The 18,612-nt window shown below is 38.1% G+C and overlaps 1 protein-coding gene across 1 annotated transcript in view; it reads left to right on the top strand.

Annotated features, from left to right (window-relative positions):
* The window catches only part of MCM10 (minichromosome maintenance 10 replication initiation factor), a 56,971-nt gene that overhangs the window by 28,900 nt on the left and 9,459 nt on the right, over positions 1-18,612 (top strand). Inside the window, exons 9-14 of the mRNA XM_044679059.1 lie at positions 982-1,098; positions 3,006-3,205; positions 6,661-6,761; positions 7,299-7,409; positions 8,723-8,840; positions 10,982-11,210. Of these exons, the coding sequence (XP_044534994.1) occupies positions 982-1,098; positions 3,006-3,205; positions 6,661-6,761; positions 7,299-7,409; positions 8,723-8,840; positions 10,982-11,210 (876 nt within the window). The remainder of the gene's footprint in view (positions 1-981; positions 1,099-3,005; positions 3,206-6,660; positions 6,762-7,298; positions 7,410-8,722; positions 8,841-10,981; positions 11,211-18,612) is intronic.

Below are 18,612 nucleotides of genomic sequence, written 5' to 3'. Positions count from 1 at the left end.
AAAAGTCTAGGCTTATTCATTTATTGACAAGACTAATGGTTGTCTATAATAGAGGTTAGAGGGCTCTCAGTAACCAAAGACCCCTGACTCAGAACAACTCTTTTAAATAGTTGACTGGTTACATAATGCCCAGAGATGCCTTCCCCCTGAACTAAGATTGTGACTGGTTCTTAATTTCTCTATTAACCATTGGACCATGAGTCTTTACCCATCATGGTGACTAGAAAACCCAAAGTGGGCCAACAGCCTTTTGTGAGAACCAATCCCACAGTCCCCTCAGAGACCAGAAACTTTCCAGAATTCATGGTATTATAGAGGGAGGTGTAGAATTAGACTTCTCCCTGGAACATTCATTATCTGGAACGTCTCTTAATCTACCACTCCCTGTGCGAACATAATCCAACACTAGGAAAACATCTTGTAACCAGGTTGAATCACCTTCCATCCATCTTTCTTATCTTTCTCAATAGGAATCTTGCTTTGCTTACCTATTACAGGAGGGAATTAGATCTGCACGATAATATTCTTATGCCTTAAAGCCTGGTTGCAGTGATAAAGTCTGACTATAAAGTTAACTATTATGATTAGCAGAACTCGATAATAAATCAGTAAACAGTAATTAATAATCAATTTCAAAGTAGTAACTGCATGTACTAACTTCTTCATCCTGACCCAGTGCTGTTGAAGATTCTTCATTGTTTTGCTCCTTGGCTTGCAGCAGTTAATAGTTGGCAATCAATAATACTTTTTTACTATTCCCTATATAATTTCAATATTATAGTTACAGAGGCCTGACTGTCATAAGACTTATTTACCAAATTAGGAAAGTAGTTCATATCTTATGAAACACTATGTACTATATTTGCAAACCTGGAGAGATTTCTTCATAGTCATTCCTCTCTTTCCCATAGTCTTGCTGATTAAAACCTTTGATCTTTATTATTTGTTTTTACTTCCTAATTGGACTTCTCATCTCTACAGATATGCTTATCTATTGATCATGCCCAGAAGATTTTAATTATGGGTGAGGCTCTTGACTTGGGAACCTGCAAAGCAAAGAAAAAGAACGGAGAGTCTTGTACACAGACTGTCAATCTGGTTGGTTAATTGTTTAACAGTATTAAAATAGGTTGCTAATATGGAAAGTAAATGTGGCTGCCCCAGAGATAGTGCTTTATATCTATTTTAAAGTTGTCTTTTTAATATAAACAGGGTCCAAATGAGAGAACTGAGTTTTGTCTGTCACAAATAGTTTTTGAGTGCTGGTGTAGAAAATGATGATTTTATCTTATTACAGAATTTTTATTGCCATCTATTTAAGGAATATCCTTAGGAATAAAATTCACTGGATTCAATCATCCATAGTAACAGGAAACAGGAGTAGCAGAAAAACCACCCATAATTTGAAAAGCCAAATTTTAGGCTGCAGTTTTAGTCTGCCACTTCTCATAGGATATTCTTAGAGGATAAAAAGTAAAATGATTGGTTTCATTCACGTTTTTCTACCCCCTTTATTTTCTTAACCTGTTGTTTGATTGATGAATTGATGAACAGGAAGATGGCTAAAAGGCAGATAGTTGGATGAACATCAAGGACCTGACATCTTCTCTAATAAGTTTAGCCTAAACTAAATAATCAAGAGGATAATGCTTTGTTCTTCTTTGTTTCTCACACCAATGAGATAAGCTTTGTCTAAAAGTTGTCATAAATGTCCATGAGAAAAACTTTACTGAACAATGATTCTCCTCATTGTATGAGAAACTTTTCTTCCTTCCTGTGAACCTCTTGTAAAAAAGTGAAGGGTATTTGCCATTATTATGATAGTACATGGAGCCAAAATTGCCTTTGGAATTGTGACATGTGGACTGATTGAAACAACTTAAGGAAACAGGTTTAAGTTTCTTAGCATATTAATTTAATAAGCAGTGAATGCCACTGGGCATCAAGGCCTTCCTCAGCTTGGCACTAGGTCCCAAATATAGGAAAGACCAATTTTTATGTATTATAACAATCAAATGAGACAAATTAAAAAAGACAATTAATAGAGTACAAACCAAGATACAAAATTAAATAATTTGATTTCTAATTGGAGGAAAGAATAGGGGCTTTCTGTGTTGGGAAGAGGAGAGCAAGCAGGTGCAATTCTCTGAAATCAGAAAAAGAACATCAGTATTCAGTCAAAGAAACAAAAGCTGATTAACCAATACAGTTTTCAGATAAGTATCATATGGGTTGCTTAATTGTGAGAAAACTCCTTACATCAATCTTTAGATCTGATCGATTTTCTGATCAGCCTAACCTAGATAGGTGGTCCGGCTTCCTAGCCATGCAGGGCTAGTTCCAAATAATGTGACACAGTTTTTATAATTCCCATAATTGAATATGGGTTCCTCACAACACAAGAGACTGGACCAGACTTATAATTGAATGGAAAGGGAACTGAGCTAGTTTCAGAATTGAATCACAAGATGGAGTCAGTGTGGTTCAGTCAATTCTCTCAGAATGAGGAAGTATCTGTGTCCCTGGACAGCAGTGAGACCATGGCGAAAGCACCAGACACAAAGGCAGGACCTGGACTGAAGCCATGACCCGACTGCTTTTTAGCTACACAGGAGGAAGTCAAGCCAAGCATTTGGCCTTTCTGCTTCCCCTGTGATAAGCCAAGTACCTGCCAATAGCATGGTGCTCTCCTGAAGCTGGGGCTGAGACCTGACCTCTTCTTTCCCTGGCGTGGGTAGCTCTGAGTGAAGGACTCCCCCTCCCAATGCAGGCCAGCGCGCGATAGTGCTGCTAAGAGGTCACACAGCCCGCATGGAGGGGGAGCTCTTGATCTCACGCCTTCCTAATTTTTCTGCATTACCCAATAAGGCTCCTCTTTTAAAGGTGTTGGGGAAGTGTTTTGTAAACTATAATACTATTTATGAAATTAAAGTGGTATTAGATTTGATATCTTTGCTCTGGAGGCTGCAGGAGCATCATCTCTTACAGAATCTTTCTTTTTGCAGAACGACTGTGAATACTGTCAGTACCACGTTCAAGCTCAGTATAAAAGACTCAGTGCCAAGCGAGCAGATTTGCAGTCTTCCTTCTCTGGAGGTCAAGTGCCAAAGAAATTCGCCCGCAAGAGCTCCAGCTTGAAGGAAAGACTATGTCGGGATGGCTTTTATTATGGAGGCGTCTCTTCTGAGGCCTATGCAGCCTCCGTGTAAGCACCCACATTCTCTACTAGCTAGCATTCGCTTAGATTGCCCTCAGTGATGAACGTGTCTGTTGTCTCGTAAGAAGAATACTCTATTGCATGCTTCCGTGGTGCTTGGCAATATTTTGAGAAGTCCTCAGAGAGGAAGAGAACTGCTGAATGTCCAAGCTGGCCGAGACCTCCAAGTCCTGCCTCGGCTCCTCCGTAAGCTCTCCCAGGCCGGTACTTTGCTCAGAGACCGTCAGTGAGAGAAGATCCCAGGATCTTCTGAGGCAGCCCATTCCAGCTTAAATTTTGTGATAGAAGAACTAATTAGGAAGTTTTTCCTTATGTTGAACCTTCAATCTTCTTCTTTGCAATTTCCACACATTGTTTATATTTTCTCCCTCTAGGATCAGTAGAAAGAGTCTAATCCTTTATCCTAACAGCCCTTCAAATACTTGAATACAATTCTGAGGTTCAGTTAAATTTAACACACATTTTAGTAAATGCCTCTATTTAAACAATAGGTGCTGGACCTGGAATCAAGAAGACCTGAGTTCAAATCCAGCCTTAGACACTTACTAGCTCCGTGACCCTGAGCAAGTTACTTAATCCTATTTGCCTCAGTTTCCTCCTCTACAAAATGAACTGGAGAAGGAAATGGCAAACATTCCAGTATTTTTGCCAAGACCCCCAATGGGGTCACAAAGATTCAGACCTGACTAAAATGACAACAATAAAACAGTAAAGTACCTAGAATGCACATGGCACTGTGATGGGCCCTGGTGAAGAGAAAAATAAAACAGTCCTCACTATCAGGGAGTGCATATGTTAATTAAACAGATAAACACAAAGTGAATACACAATAATTGGGGGAGGGAAAGCACAAACAGTTGGGCCCTCAGGTAGACAGTGATTCCTGAACTTTGGGCAGCTATAAGGTATGGGGTTTAGGAGAGCAGAACAAGCTTGACCCCACTGTGCACACTGATAGAAGGAGGCAGAAGATAAGATGTCCTTGAGAGGGAATAGCCCCCAGACCTGTTGAACTGGAACAAAGAGTGAGTGAAGGGAAGTAAAATTAAATCAGACTTGAAAGGTGAGTGGAGGCTGTCCTGGGGAGCATTTTAAATGCCCAAGGATTGTGTATTTTGTCCCCAGACACAAGAGGGAGCAAGGCCCTGGATTGGATATTCTGAGTAGTCAACATAGTCATATCTTTGTTTTAGGGGTATTGTTTTGGCAATTGGAGAGAAAGGTTTAGGAGGATTTCTTTGTTTTTAATGTGATTAAAGAGTTAGTGATAGGGGCAGCTAGGTGGCTCAGTGGATAGAGAGCCAGGCCTAGAGACCGAAAGTCCTGGGTCCTCAAGATATTTCCTGCGTGACCCTAAGCAAGTCACTTCACCTCAGTTACCTAGTCTTTACCTCTCTTCTTTCTTGGAACAGATAACTTCTTATCAATGCTGAGAAAAAGTAAGGATTGTTTTTTTAAGGAGTTAGCAATAGCCTACCAAAAAAAGAGCCTTTGAAACATTTTTAAAATGCATATAGCAGAAGGAAGCATAGACAAGTAGGATAGTTTTAAAAGTGATATTGAATTAGTTAATACATTTTTTCAAGCAGGTAGAGAACGTTTCATAGGTTTTTGTATGCATGTGGAAAATATATATTTGTTTTAAAATAAAGCAATGAAATTTTTAAAAGAAAAGATGAATCACTGGAAGCAGGCAGCAAGTGAAATGGGAGGCTCTGGCAGTAGCTCTAGGTAAGAACTGATGTGGACTATAGAGATAATAACCCTTAGCCTGGTTTTTTTACCTTTGGAAGGACTATTTTCCATAGTTCTCCTTTCTGTTCAGACTAAGGATTGTTGTCTATAGTTTTCTGAGTTTCCTACTTTGTGGCAAACTGCTCTATTGTTATAAAGATATTTTATATATTACATGTAATAATAAATTTCCACATAAGTTTTCTGAAGTTATATGATCCAAGTCCAGATCATCTTTCTAGAACTGGCAAGCAATATTATACATATTATTATACTTTTTTATTATTATGCAAAACATTTTCATCTCTGTGGCTAGGAATAGTCAAAAGAAGGTTGCATTTGGTAGCACAGGATCTAGATTCAGATTCTAACTTTTTCATTGGCTTTGAGCAAATAACTTAGTTCCTCTGGCTTCAGTTTTTTATCCATAAAAAGAAGAGGTCATGTGTTTCCATATGATCTTCCTTCTGCTATAGATTAAGGGTAGACTAAGAATGGGGGTTCCTAAAGCAAATTTAGTTGGGGACAGAGGGATGTAGTAATGGACCACCCCTTGTCAGCCTACTCAGGCATAGATAGGTCACAAGAGAGGTACAGTGTCTAAAATTAGTCCCAGGCTCATGGAACCAGGGAAGAGAGAGCAGTAGATAGGTTATGGTGGGGAGAATGGAGTCCAGTAAAGGCTCACAGGGCAATAGGGATGTGGGCTAGAGTCTGCCTTTTATGCATCTTGCATGCCCTTGATTATTTGCACATTATCTCCTCCATTAGAACAGGAGCTGCTTGATGACAAAGCCTGTGTTTTTCCTTTCTTGTTATCTCCAGGTGCTTAGTACAGTACCTGAAACTTACTGAGCATTAAATAAATGCATGTTGAGGGTGTTGACAGTTTAGTAATGTTTGGAGCTCACCGCTAGAATCAGTTGATGAGCCAGTGTATGAGGCTACATTGCTTTGTTGCCCAAGAAAATTCACTCCCAAGAAGTTAGGGTAGAAAGCCTTTGGTTTTTGAGACACAGTGGACCTTGGAGAACTGCGACTGCAAAGACTTTGAGTTTATGACATGTCTATTATATATCTGGGTGATTGCTACTTTTTACTCTTCAAAGAAGTTGAGCAATACAACCTTTATTCTTTATTTCCAAATGACTAAGCTTTACTAAACTTGCTGTCATTCTTAAGCTCTCCAAGTCATATCTTCAGATGTTATTTTTCAGTTGATATCTAGAATCTAAAGGGCTCTCAAGCCATCTAGTTCAACTGCCTTATTCTACAGATGAGGAAACTGGGCTTTCAGTGAAAATAAAAGTTTTAGTCTTAAAGGAATTCAAGATCCTGAGACTATAGGACAACCTTGAGCAGTGGAAAAACACCCACTGTTTTGGGAGCTACAGTTTGAATCTTGCTCCTACTACCTTACAGTTGTGACTTTGTACAAGTCCCTGACCTCTATGGGATTTAAATTCATCATCTATAAAAGAAGAGAGTGGTGTACTAGATACCCTCTTGTGCTTCTTTTTCCAGTTGTCTATCTATAATCCTTTGACCCCACTTGCCCTAAGGTTTCTATGTCAGCTCTCATGAAGGTAAGAGACAGCTGTCCTAAGTATATGTAGTAAATATGGGAAGAATTAAGAGTTTTGCCAAATGGTTCAGGGGATCCTTGACCACACTCACTGACTTCCTTTGGGGGACTCTTGTCATTTCAGCGCAGCCTCTGCTGCTCCTAAGAAGGCAATTCAGACCACTCTGACCAACTTGGTTTTAAGAGGCACAGATGCTATTGTCCAAGAAACACGAAAGAAACTGGGTACTTTATTTTTTCTTATTTTTCTGTTCTGAATCCATTCAATATTTGGAGTTAGTAGTAGTTACCAACTCCTAATTCAAGTTGCAGGAGACTTTGTAGCACACACAAACAGTATGATCTAATTTCATCAAAGCTATTAAACCTCTTCGGGTCTCTCCATTTTATGAAATCTGTGCTATTGGACACATGGCAATGCCCATATAATCTTAATCAATTATCTCTACATAAGTGTTCATTATTTCAATGGCAAAAAATCAGCAGTAGTTGGCATAGAAGATGCTGAATAAATATATGGTAAATACTAGTGAATGAATGGACTCATGTAGGGAATAATGTATTATCTATCCAATCCTAAATGAAGGTAGCCTGCCCTCCTACTCTGGTGGTTTGAAGTTAAATACCTTTTTCTCAGTCTTTTTTCTTTACTCAGGCCTGAATTCTTCATGCCAAGTTAAGAGGAAAAGGAATAAACCTAGGGTTTCAAATCATCATTAGGTTCTGAACTTTTTATTATGAAATTTTTTTTGCATCCTACAGGACTCCCACAGAAGAATCTGTCATGTTCCGAGGAATTTAAACAGTTAATGGATTTGCCTACAGTTGGAGCAAGAAACCTAAGAAAACATTTGGCCAAATCCAAATCACCAGGTACCTTAATCAACAAGTATTTATTAGAATGATTAACTGCCTACTATGTGCCAGGTATTGTGTTAGATACTGGCAATATAAGTACAGAGAATAAAACAATACCCCCTCACAGTGAACTTTCAAATAGGGAAGATACTAAGTGCCACGTAAAGTTAATGAATACAAAATAGACAAAGTAGGTAAATACAAATACATACAAAGTAATCCAATAGGAAGGAAAGCATTGGCAGTTGAAGAGAGCTGCTTCATATAGAAGATGGGACCTAAGATGCATTTTAAGGGGAGAGAGGAATTCCCGAACAGAGGTAGTGATGCAGCGCATTCCACGGGTGGGGATGAACAGTCCAAAGGCACCAAGATGTAAGATGGAGTGCTGAACAGGAAGAATAGAGACGGTCAGAGTTCCAGGATCTTAGTGTAGGCGGAAGAGTCCTTAATATCCATAGAAACTGGAAAAATAGGATAGGGCCAGGTTGCCAAAGGCTTAAAAGTTAGTTTATATTTTTTGCCCCTACTGTTAGTTTATATTTTACCCAGTTGAGTCACATGGTTAGATTTGTTCTTTGGGATAATTATTTGGACAGTAATGTGTAGGCCCCACTAAAGTGATGCCTCTGAGGCAGGGAGACCGGTTGGGAAGCTGTTGTAATAATCTAGGTGGAAAATTATGAGGGGATACGGCGGCAGCTGGGAGAGGGCAGAAGGGATCAGATGGAAGAGATACCATAAAGGTAGAAATAACAAGATCCGACGACTGATGGGCTATGACGCAAGAGAGAGTTAGAAGAAGCCAGAATAATACTAAAATTAGGAACCTGAGGCACTGGAAGGATGCGGGTGCTGCCTTCCACAGGAACGGGGAAGTCTGAAAGAGAAGAAGCTAACGACTCTGGTTTCACACATACCAAGTTTACAATAGATGGTGCTGTGGTGCATTAGGCCTAGATTTCAAACTTAGCTTCCAGACATTTAATATACATCTGACCTTGGGGCAAGTCAGTTAGCCTCTTGTTTGCTGCAGTTTCCTCAATTGTAAAGTGAGGATACTCCGCTTCTTAGCACAGTGCCTGGCATATGAATGGTGCTATCCTATATAAATCACTGTTGTTATTATTAACGTGAATCAAGGACATCCAGTTTGAAAAGGATGGTTTAGGACTGAAGCTCAGGAGTAAGATGGGCTAGATAGAGATCTGGTAGACATGTAAATAGAGAAGGGTCAGGTGTGAGAGATGTTTCAAAGGTCTTTTGTATGTTCTAAGGTGGGTCCTTGGACCTGTGGGATGAATCTTAATTGAGGGTTTATGTTTTAGGGACTCTGGGAAACCCTTGTCCTCCCATCCAGTCTATCCCTGCATCAGCTTTGCTGAAACAACAGAAGCAACATATGTTGGAAATGAGGAAAAAAAGAACAGAAGAAATCCAGAAGCGGTAATAACAATAGTCACTGTTCTGCATTCAGTTAATCTTATCTCATTAATTCTTATTCTGGCTCACAGAGGTTTAGCTTTTTGAGGTCTGACTGGAGAGTTGTTGCTTTTTAGACTTTTAAGTTATTAAAGTCCAAATGACAGTCCATGTTCCTATGCCCTGAGGTAAATTAACATAGGATACATTAGTTGTTGATCTAACAAAGTAATTTCATTTTGTGGGTGAAAAAAGCTGAGGGAAGAGAAAATCACAATTGAAGCTATTATTAATACTTTCCTACTGAAGACCGCCTGTTTTTTCATATGTGTTCTCTCTTCCCTCTAATCGGATAGAGAGAGAAAGGGGTTGCAACGCAGAAAATGCTATGGGATTTGTCCAGCATCACCCAGCATGCCCAGCTGGAACTGAAATCCACATCTCAGGACTCTCAAGTCTAATCCATATTCTGTATCAGTGGCATCAAAACTCAAATAACAATCAGGACCACTAATCCTTACATAGGGATACCTCTAGGCCATATCCTGACTTAGTTTTAAAATGTAATATTATCTATGTTGTGTTGTATTTATTTATTTTTGTTAGGTACTCCCAAATTACTTTTTTTTTTCAAACCTTTACTCTTAGTAACAACTCCAAGACAAAAGGACAGGGGCTACTAGGCAAACGGGGTTAAGTAAAAAGCTAAGAAGTATCTGAGTCCAGATATGAACCCAGGTCCTCCCATCTCCAAGCCTGGCTTTCTCTCCGTGCTCCATTCCCCACCTCTGCCCTCCCAATTTCATTTTAATCTTGTTCTACCCATATATGGGAATGTTGTGGTCACATATTTGACATCTCTTCTAGATAATACTGATGCCCTTCTAGCTCTAAATCTATGATACTATAATCTTAAAATAAAAAATTCAGATTTGTGTGAAATGCAGCTTAATTCCATGAAAAAATAAATTTCTCAAATGGAATATAATTTTGGATTAAGAATTTAAACCCTAGAATAAAAGGTGAAACTAATGTTGACTTCTGTATGCTAATATGAATTATTAGTGTCCAATGTTTGATAGAAAGGGAGATAGAGAAAGTCTGTATGGTGAGTCTCCCAGCTCTCCCCTGGGGCCAAATATACACTGGGAGACTTTAAGGAGATGTTACCCCAAAACTGGGTGACCTGGATGGTCTTGTCACCCCACAGGAGTTGGGGGAGAGGTTTCCCTATATGGGGGAGACTAAGAGAATTGAGGTATGTGGTACCCCAATCTGATTCTGAATAAGGACAGGGTTCACACAAACCTCCCCTAGATCAGTTAATTTCACAGCAGGTGGTCTGGCTTCATGGAAGCAGCCAGACCAAGCTGTGGTTCCCCTCTCCCTTGTCTCTCAGGCACTCTGGAACGCTATCTGACTGATGAATGGCTTTTATTATTCACAATTCAGGGATTGGGGAAAGGGGTGAAAGGCAGAGGGATTTTGGGGTGCCCTCTTCTATGGGGTCAGTCACTTACGAGGAAACTTTTGGGGTTCCCACTCCTAAGCTTCTTCCCTCTGCCCCTTCTCCTTCTGTTTCTATTTCTAGTTTTCTGTTTCTATCCTTTTCTATAATTGTAAGTTTTGACTGAATGGGGGTCTCTCAGAAAAGTTGGTTAATGGAAGAAGGAGACTAAGAGAATTGTTCCCAAAATGGAGTCCAAAAACTTAGCTGACTTTATGGCTTAAGTCTTAATGGGTGAGATGCAATGGAATGGCTTTGATCAGGGAATCAGGATTTCAGTTTCCAAAGAAAGATCCACAGGAAGCCCTTAGGACTGGATCCCAGCTGGGATGTCCTCCTCCTCTCTCCTCCCAGTCCTCCACACGAAGACCTCTCCTCTCCTTCCCTCTCCTTCCCTCTCCTTCAGAAAATCTCAGAATTCTCCCTGGTCTCAACTGTCAGCAACTCCTTCTCTGGCTCCTTTTGTCCCATCCCCCTTGTACAAATCCCATCCTCACATTAGTCACTCCATGGAGGAAAATGTTTTGATGTCAGTTTTTTTTTTTTTTAACCTGGGAATTGCTAATGCTTCATTCTTCCTACTCTTGAATATTAGGATATATTCTGTTTCTCCATAGCCTTGCATGTACTTATTTTGTTCTCACATGTTTCTTTGAAGATTTCTTGAAAGTACAGCTGGAGTCAAAAGTCCTGCTTCACCTCCTTCTTCAGGGAAGTCCCCCTTTCAGTCTCCAAGGCCAGGGGCAGAATTTGTCAAGGTGAAAAGAACTCTCAGTCCACAGACCCCCAGGCTTGGAAAAGGATTCTCAGAAGGAGATGATATCCTCTTCTTTGATGAATCCCCCCCACCAGGACCAAAGCTGAGTGCTTTAGCAGAAACTAAAAAGGTAATTGCTGCATACCCCCTTGAAACTAGAGTTTGTATTGTGAATGTAGCATGTCCAGCTTCAGGCTGCATTATGGCACTGAATAAATATGTATTGATAGTGATTAGAAATGAAGAAAATTGAAAAAAGAGTTGGCATTTCTCTTGCACCCTATGATCATACAATATGTTCCTCTCCATTGTCTCATTTGATCAAATGAATGAGAGCTAATACCAGGACCTTTATCCCTATTTACAGATCTGAAAACTGAAATTTTGAGGTTAGATGTCGTGTTTACTAAGAATGTTAAACTGAAGCCAGGGTTTGATGTATTTGAAGGTATTTTGCTTAATATGTTTAACATTATAAGAGACTTAAATTTCATCTGGTATTTTGACCAAGTTCTATATGAATACAGAGCAGTCCATTTTTAGATGTTTTGCAATCTTTTTACTTGTTATTTTGTAATCAGGTTGGGAGGATTAATGATATTCAAGAGTTATAGGCTACAGAGTCATGGAGGACCTTTGAGATCATCTAGTCCAACTCCTACATTTTCCTTCCTTTATGTTTTAATTTTCTTTTATTTTTTCTCCAATTACATGTAAAAACAGTTTCCATCAATTCTTTTTTTTTTTTTTAACCCTTACCTTCTGTCTTAGAACCAATACTATGTATTGATTCTAAGGCAGAAGAGCAGTAAGGGCTAGGCAATGGGGGTTAAGTGACTTGCCCAGGGTCACACAGCTGGGAAGTGTCTGAGGCCAAATTTGAACCTAGGACTTCCCATCTCTAAGCCTGGCTCTCAATCCACTGAGCCACCCAGATGCCCCCAGTTTCCATCATTCTAAAAAGAATTTTGAGTCTCAAATTCTCCCCCTTCCTCTCCTTTTCCCCCTCCTCCTACTGAGATGGTAAGCAATCTGATATAGATTTTACATGTACATTCATGTAAAACATTTTTCCTATTAATCCTTTTGTGGAAGGAAACAAACAAAAATTAGGAATAGTGAAGAAAGTTTGCTTTGGTCTGGATTCAGTCTCATCTCTCCTTTGGAAGCAGATGAGTCCTTTATCATGAGTCCTTTGGGACTATTTTGGATCATTGAATTGCTGAGAATAGCTAAGTTATTTATAATTGTTCATTGTGCATTATTCCCGTCACTTTGTACACTATTCTCCTGGTTCTGCTTACATCACTCTACTTTAATTCATGTAGGTCTCACCAGGTTTTTCTGACCCCCTGTTGTTCAGCATTTCTTGCACTACAATAGTATTCCATTAATAGTGTAATTTATTCAATCATCCCTTAATTGATGGGTGTCCTCTTATGTTTAATTCTTTGTTCCCACAAAAGGATGCTTTAAATATTTTTGTGCATATAGGTCCTTCCCCTTTTTGTTTTTAAACTCTTTGGGATACAAACCAAGTAACACTCAACCCCTCTATTTTTCAAAATTTTTGCTACATTTTATTTTTACATGAAAAACTCTCAATAAACTTAAGTGACACCACACACACACACACACACACACACACACACACACACAATTTGTATTTCCTGGAAATATTCTATATGTTTTTAATAGAAAGGAAACTTTTGTATAACTTTGATAGTATGGAAAGACGAAAGCTAGTGAGGATAGGCAAAGGAACATGACTTAAAAGGACTGCATAAGAAAACTGAGGAAAATATTTTACACCAAGTATCTCCAATAAAGGTCTCATTTTTCAAATATAGAGAGAACTAAGTCAAATTTATAAAAACTAGTTATTCTCCCATTCATAAATGGTCAAAGGATAGTCAGTTTTCAGATGAAGAAATCAAAGCCATCTATAGTCATGAAAAAATGCTCTAAATCACTTAATTAAAGAAATGCAAATTAAAACAACCTCACTTCTATGAGATTGGCCAGTGTGACAGAAAATGATAAATGTTGGAGGGGATGTGGGAAAAATTGGGGCACTAATGCATTCTTGGTGGATTTGTGATCTGATCTAACCATTCTGGAGAACAATTTGAAACTATTCTCAAAGGGCTCTAAAACTGGGTATACCTTATGATCTAGCAATAATACTACTGGTCTGTATCCCAAAGAAAACTTTTTTTTAGAAGAAAAGGACCTATTTGTACAAAAATATATATTGTATTTCTTGGTAGCAAAGAATTAGAATTTGAGATGCCGTCCATCAATTGGAGAACAGCTGGACAAATTGTAATGTATAATTGTATTGGAATACTATTGTGCTGTTAGAAATGACAAGCGGGATCATTTTGGAAAGACATACATGAACTGATGCAAAATGAAGTGAGCAGAACAGAACATTGTGTTTTTTTCCTGGGTTGTACATGTATTATCATACAAAACATTTCCATATCATGCATTTTTATAAGTGAATAATCTCAAATAAACAAGTGATAAATCATATGTTTTCATCTGCATTCCTTCTGCTACAGTTCTTTCTCTGGATGTGGATAGCATTCTTTTTCATAAGTCCCTCAGAATTGTCCTGGATCATTGTACTGAACAGCAACATTTTTTGATAAACATCTGTAAATGACCTCATTATTCTCAGTAATATAGTGAGCTAAGATAATCCTAAGGACTTATGAAAAATACCATCTACCTTCAGAGAAAGGACAGATGGAGTCTGAATACAGACCAAAACACTGTATTTCACTTCTTTTTTTCCTTCTGCTTGAAATCTCTTCCACAAAATGACTAATTGGAAAAACATATTTTACATGATGTCAGAAACAAAATCTATATCAGATTGTTAACTATTGGTGTAGATGAGATGAGGGAAGAAGATTGGGAAGGAAGGAGAGGATTTGGAGTTTAAAAAATTTTAATGAGTTTTTTTACATGTAATTAGAGAACGTTACAATATTATTTTTTAGTAGACTACAGTGCTCTATAAAAATAGACACAGATGTGGCTTAGTGGATTGAGAGCCAGTCCTAGATGGGAGGTCCTGGGTTCAAATCTGGCCTGAGATACTTCCTAGCTGTGTGACCCTGGGCAGGTTATTCAACTCCCATTGCCAAGCCCTTACCGCTCTTCTGCCTTAAAACCAATCCACAGAAAGGATTCTAAGACGGAAGAAGGTAAGGGTTTAAAAAAAATAGTCCCAGAACCAACTAAATCTCAGAAGTGAACTAAGGTTGGTAAAGAAAGCTAAAGATAACAAAAGAGATTGGGGTCAGAGGGACTTTTTGTTGTTGTATTGAAGGAAGCAGAAAGATCAAACCGGAGTCTATGTGACTACATTTCATGGTGAATGGAGTAGTAATAGATGGTGTTGGAAAGAGAGCATTTCCATCTTTTTTTTTCCTGCCAAGGAGTATGATCTGTGGGCTGGGAAGGAGAAAACAAAACAAGTCCAGAGTGAAATGTTAAGAAAATTAAGGAGACAGAAAAAGAGCAGCTGCCCCACTCAAGTCAGCTACCCCAAATGAACTTTGAAAGGCAGCCCACAGCCCGCCACAGTTGATTTGATTATGTTTTTTGTTGCCCTTCTTTTAACATAATGTTTTGTCCCTAAAATTATTTTGCTTAATCTACATGAGGGCAGCCCTATTCTCATAGGCTCCCCTTTTCCTCATCTTCAACCCTTGCCCCTTCCTATTTGTCATGTTGTTGCCTACTTTGGGTTTTACTTAATTTGCTGATTCTGTGTTCTTCCTTTAGTTATCTAGTTCTCCCCCTTTTACTCTATCTTTTCCTTTTCATTTAAGTGCTTGATTCCAAATCTGTCCTTTCCTTTCTGCCAAGTCCTTTTATATAATGATTTTTCTCTAGTTTTCTTTGCCTTTTTCTAATAAAGGGTTACTTTACCGTGGGTTTTTCTTAATCATTTTCTGCCCATACTAAAATTTATTATTTGATTCATGACCTTGATACTTATTTATTTAGTCTTTCTTTAGTCTCTTTGTGTTTGTCATGGAATTAAAGCTTCCAAAGTACCAAGCTTGAGTTCCTCATTTATCAAAATTCTGTTAATGCTCTTACTCCTCCCCATTTTTGGATATGTCTCACTCCAAAAAACAACAACACAAAAGAAGAATTATGGACCAGAGATAGAATAATTACAAATGCATCAATTCCCATAGGGAGTAATGAGAATGGAAGTATTACTGTATGGTAGAAGTTTCCCTACATCCCACATTGTTCAGTCCAGTTCTACCCTCTGCCTTCCCCATGCTGATTCTCTTTTTATTTGTGAATAATCTCCTCTCTGGGTCCATGCCCTTGCATCTTTCTCCATTTGCCTTCTATAGCTCTTGATTTCCCTTCTTCTAAGGTCAATGGAGGCATAATACTCCCAAGGGTAGTGAGTGGTCTCCTTGGGGGCCTAATCCCTGCAGATTAGACCCTATAAGGTCCACACCTCTCCCTATACACAATGCTTCTCTCCCCATCATGGGAATATTCTTCAGAAGAACCCCAGCCACGCCACTGCCAATATCTTCTGCTTTGTTTCATCTTGTTTCAGTCCTTCCCTTTGACACTTCACCTATTCACCTATACCACCTTTTGCTGAGAGGCAGCAGGAGTTATTTTCTTTTTGTTTTTTTCCTTGGACTTGATTAGGTGACATCAACACTCATCATCTTTTACCTCTTCACTGCAGCTTTATGTACTTTCTCTTCTGCAAATATAATCATAAAATACATTGATTTACTTGTTGGGCAGGGTGTCAAGATTTAATCCATGGTGTTTCAGGCCTATTCCTCCATTGTCACTTCTCCTTTCCTTAAATTCTGCTTTAACATTTATCTCTTTGTGTACTTTGAGAAAGAAATCTCTAATCTATCCATTGTTGGGTTTTTTTTTTAAGATACTTCCTCTGCCCCATTTTTTTAATAGTCTCTGGAAATGGCATGATTTATTTTATTTGTTCTTTTCTAGGTGGTTGTATATATTTACCTTATATTTCTGTTGTTAGAAGTGTTCACAAGTCAAATCCTTGTCTGTTTCTTTTTTTTTTTTTTTTTGCAAGAATATTTCAAACATTTGTCTTTTTCATGGATCATTTGGCTTTAGATTTGCAGGGCTTGTCTTTTTAGGTTTCATCTTGAGCTCTTTTGCTTTTCTTAATATATTATTCCATTCTGATTCCTATCTTCTGGTGGGTACATTAGAATTTATTAGAATTCCTTTCTTTTATATTTCAGTCTTTCTCTTGACTACTTGCAGAATTTGTTGTTAGCCACCAGAATTTTACATTTAACCTCTTTTATTTCTTAGAATTTGAAACATGAAGTATTTTTCTGGTAGTGATCTATGGATTCTTTTAACTGGTGCTTTGTTTTTCTGTAGTCAGAATTTTGGGGCAATTTTCTTATTTCTTGCTTTAAGGCTTTTTGACTTGTCATGTTCTTTTGCAGTTTGTGTCTTATGCTTAATTGCTATAGATACGTTCTTTTAACATAGCTTTTTTGCTTTTTTCCTCTTCTTCCAGATTGTTCTTAAGGTAAGTATATTTATATTCCCAGTAAGTTCTTGCTTTTGCTTCTTTGGAGAAATTCCCCCCCGGAGATTCAAGTTTTTCTACTTTACTGTGCCAGTCATAAATTCTGCCATTTATTCTCATTTAAATTCTTTCAAGGATCTGATTTCTCTTGAACCATTATGAAACATCTTGTTGTGGTTCCATGTTCTTTTGGAAATCTAGAGTCCTGTATTTTGTCAGCTGTTGGTTCAATATTTTCTCTTGAAATAGTTATTTTAGAGGTATTTGTAATTTTTTAGATATCTTATTAGTCATCTTCCCTTCTGATTATAGTATTTTTCTTGTTGATTGCTTTTTCCCTCCTTCTATTTCCTTGTTTCTCATTTACTGATTCCTTTCCTTTGTTGATTCTTTTTTCTTCCCCTGGTTATCTAATTCTTTCCCCTGATTCCTCCATTTGGTCAATTCACATTTTACTACCCTAGGTAATTTCTGGGTGGACAGGACCGGCCCTAACTGTGTGTCAATTCCCTTTCCTTTAGACCTACTGGATCCCTGATCCAGTTCCTTGCATTCTTTAGTTCTTTTGTTGAGCTGAGTCAGTGCCTATCACATTTTGCAAACTGTTGGGAAGAAGGATATGGCAGAATTTCTGCTTCCTTGGAGTTTCCTAAGCTAGGTATCAATCCAGGGCAGAGCATGATTTCGTCCCTGCAAACACTACCTTTTATACCTCCTTCTTCTCTTCATATATGCTGGCAGAGACTTCGCCAGCAGAGAAATTGCCGAGTGAATCCCAAAGTATAAGCTAATGGGTCAAATAGGGTATCCAACCAAAGGTAGGCTGCTTAATAAGTCTTAGTATTAGTATTCTCCACTGTTACTTCACAAGGCTGTTGCCCTTTGGGACTTTTTACTATTAGCCATATGATTACCTAACTTTAGGAGTTTTTGGAGAGTTAATGGGGAATGAAGAAGCTATGGCATCTTATTGATCACCATAATCTGAATCAGTACAATGGAAAGAGCAATGGTTTCAGAGTTAGAGGACTTGGATTCAAATTTTACCTCTGCCACTTGTCAAATCACTAAATTTCTGTGCATCAGTTTCTTCATCTGTAAAATGAGTTTGGACTTAGCTTCTTAATTGTCTTTGAGTTCTCAAGTTGCGACCCCACTAATTGCATTTTAGAGTATTGAAAGAACTGGTGATTATGAAACATTACCAGGTGTCTTTGAAAGATGATTTTTTAAAAAAAATAAAGCTTGGAGATTACTCCAGAATTGGAGAAAGACAGATATTGCCTTGTTATTTTAATTTCTGGCAAAATTCTAAAACATCATTTTCCAATCACATCTATAAATTATTTTTAATAATTTTGAGTTCCATATTCTCTCCCTCTCCTGTCCCCTCTGAGAAAGCAAGCAATTTGATATAGATTACACATGTGCAGTCAAGCAAAACATTTCCATATTAAGACATGTGATGAAAGGAAACCCAGATTTTAAAAAATGACAAGAAAAATAAAGAAAGTAAAAATTATTCTTCAATCTTCAGACTCCATTGGGCTTTCTCTGGAATGGATCACATTTTTCATCATGAGTGCTATGGAATTATCTTAGATTATTGTATGGCTCATAGTAGCTAAGTCATTCACAATCGATCATCATAGAATATCACTGTTACTGTATACAAATATGCAGTGTTCTCCTGGTGATCTGCTTATTGCACTTTGTATCAGATCATATAAGCCTTTCCAGGTTTTAGAACATTATTAAAGAGATATGAACATCTAGGGAAAAAAATCATAAGTGGCCAGCATAGTTTCATCAAGAATCGGTTATAGCAGAGTAGTCTACTGTTTCACTGGCGTTAAACTGGTAGGTCAGAGGAAAGATATATGTGGTTTATGTAGCTTTTTAGGAGAGCATTTCTTAAAGTCTTCCATGTTATTCTGGTGGACAA

The sequence above is a fragment of the Gracilinanus agilis genome, chromosome 5 (assembly GCF_016433145.1).
Source record: "Gracilinanus agilis isolate LMUSP501 chromosome 5, AgileGrace, whole genome shotgun sequence".
Taxonomy (NCBI): Eukaryota; Metazoa; Chordata; class Mammalia; order Didelphimorphia; family Didelphidae; genus Gracilinanus; species Gracilinanus agilis.
This window is presented reverse-complemented; position numbering and strand designations above follow the sequence as displayed.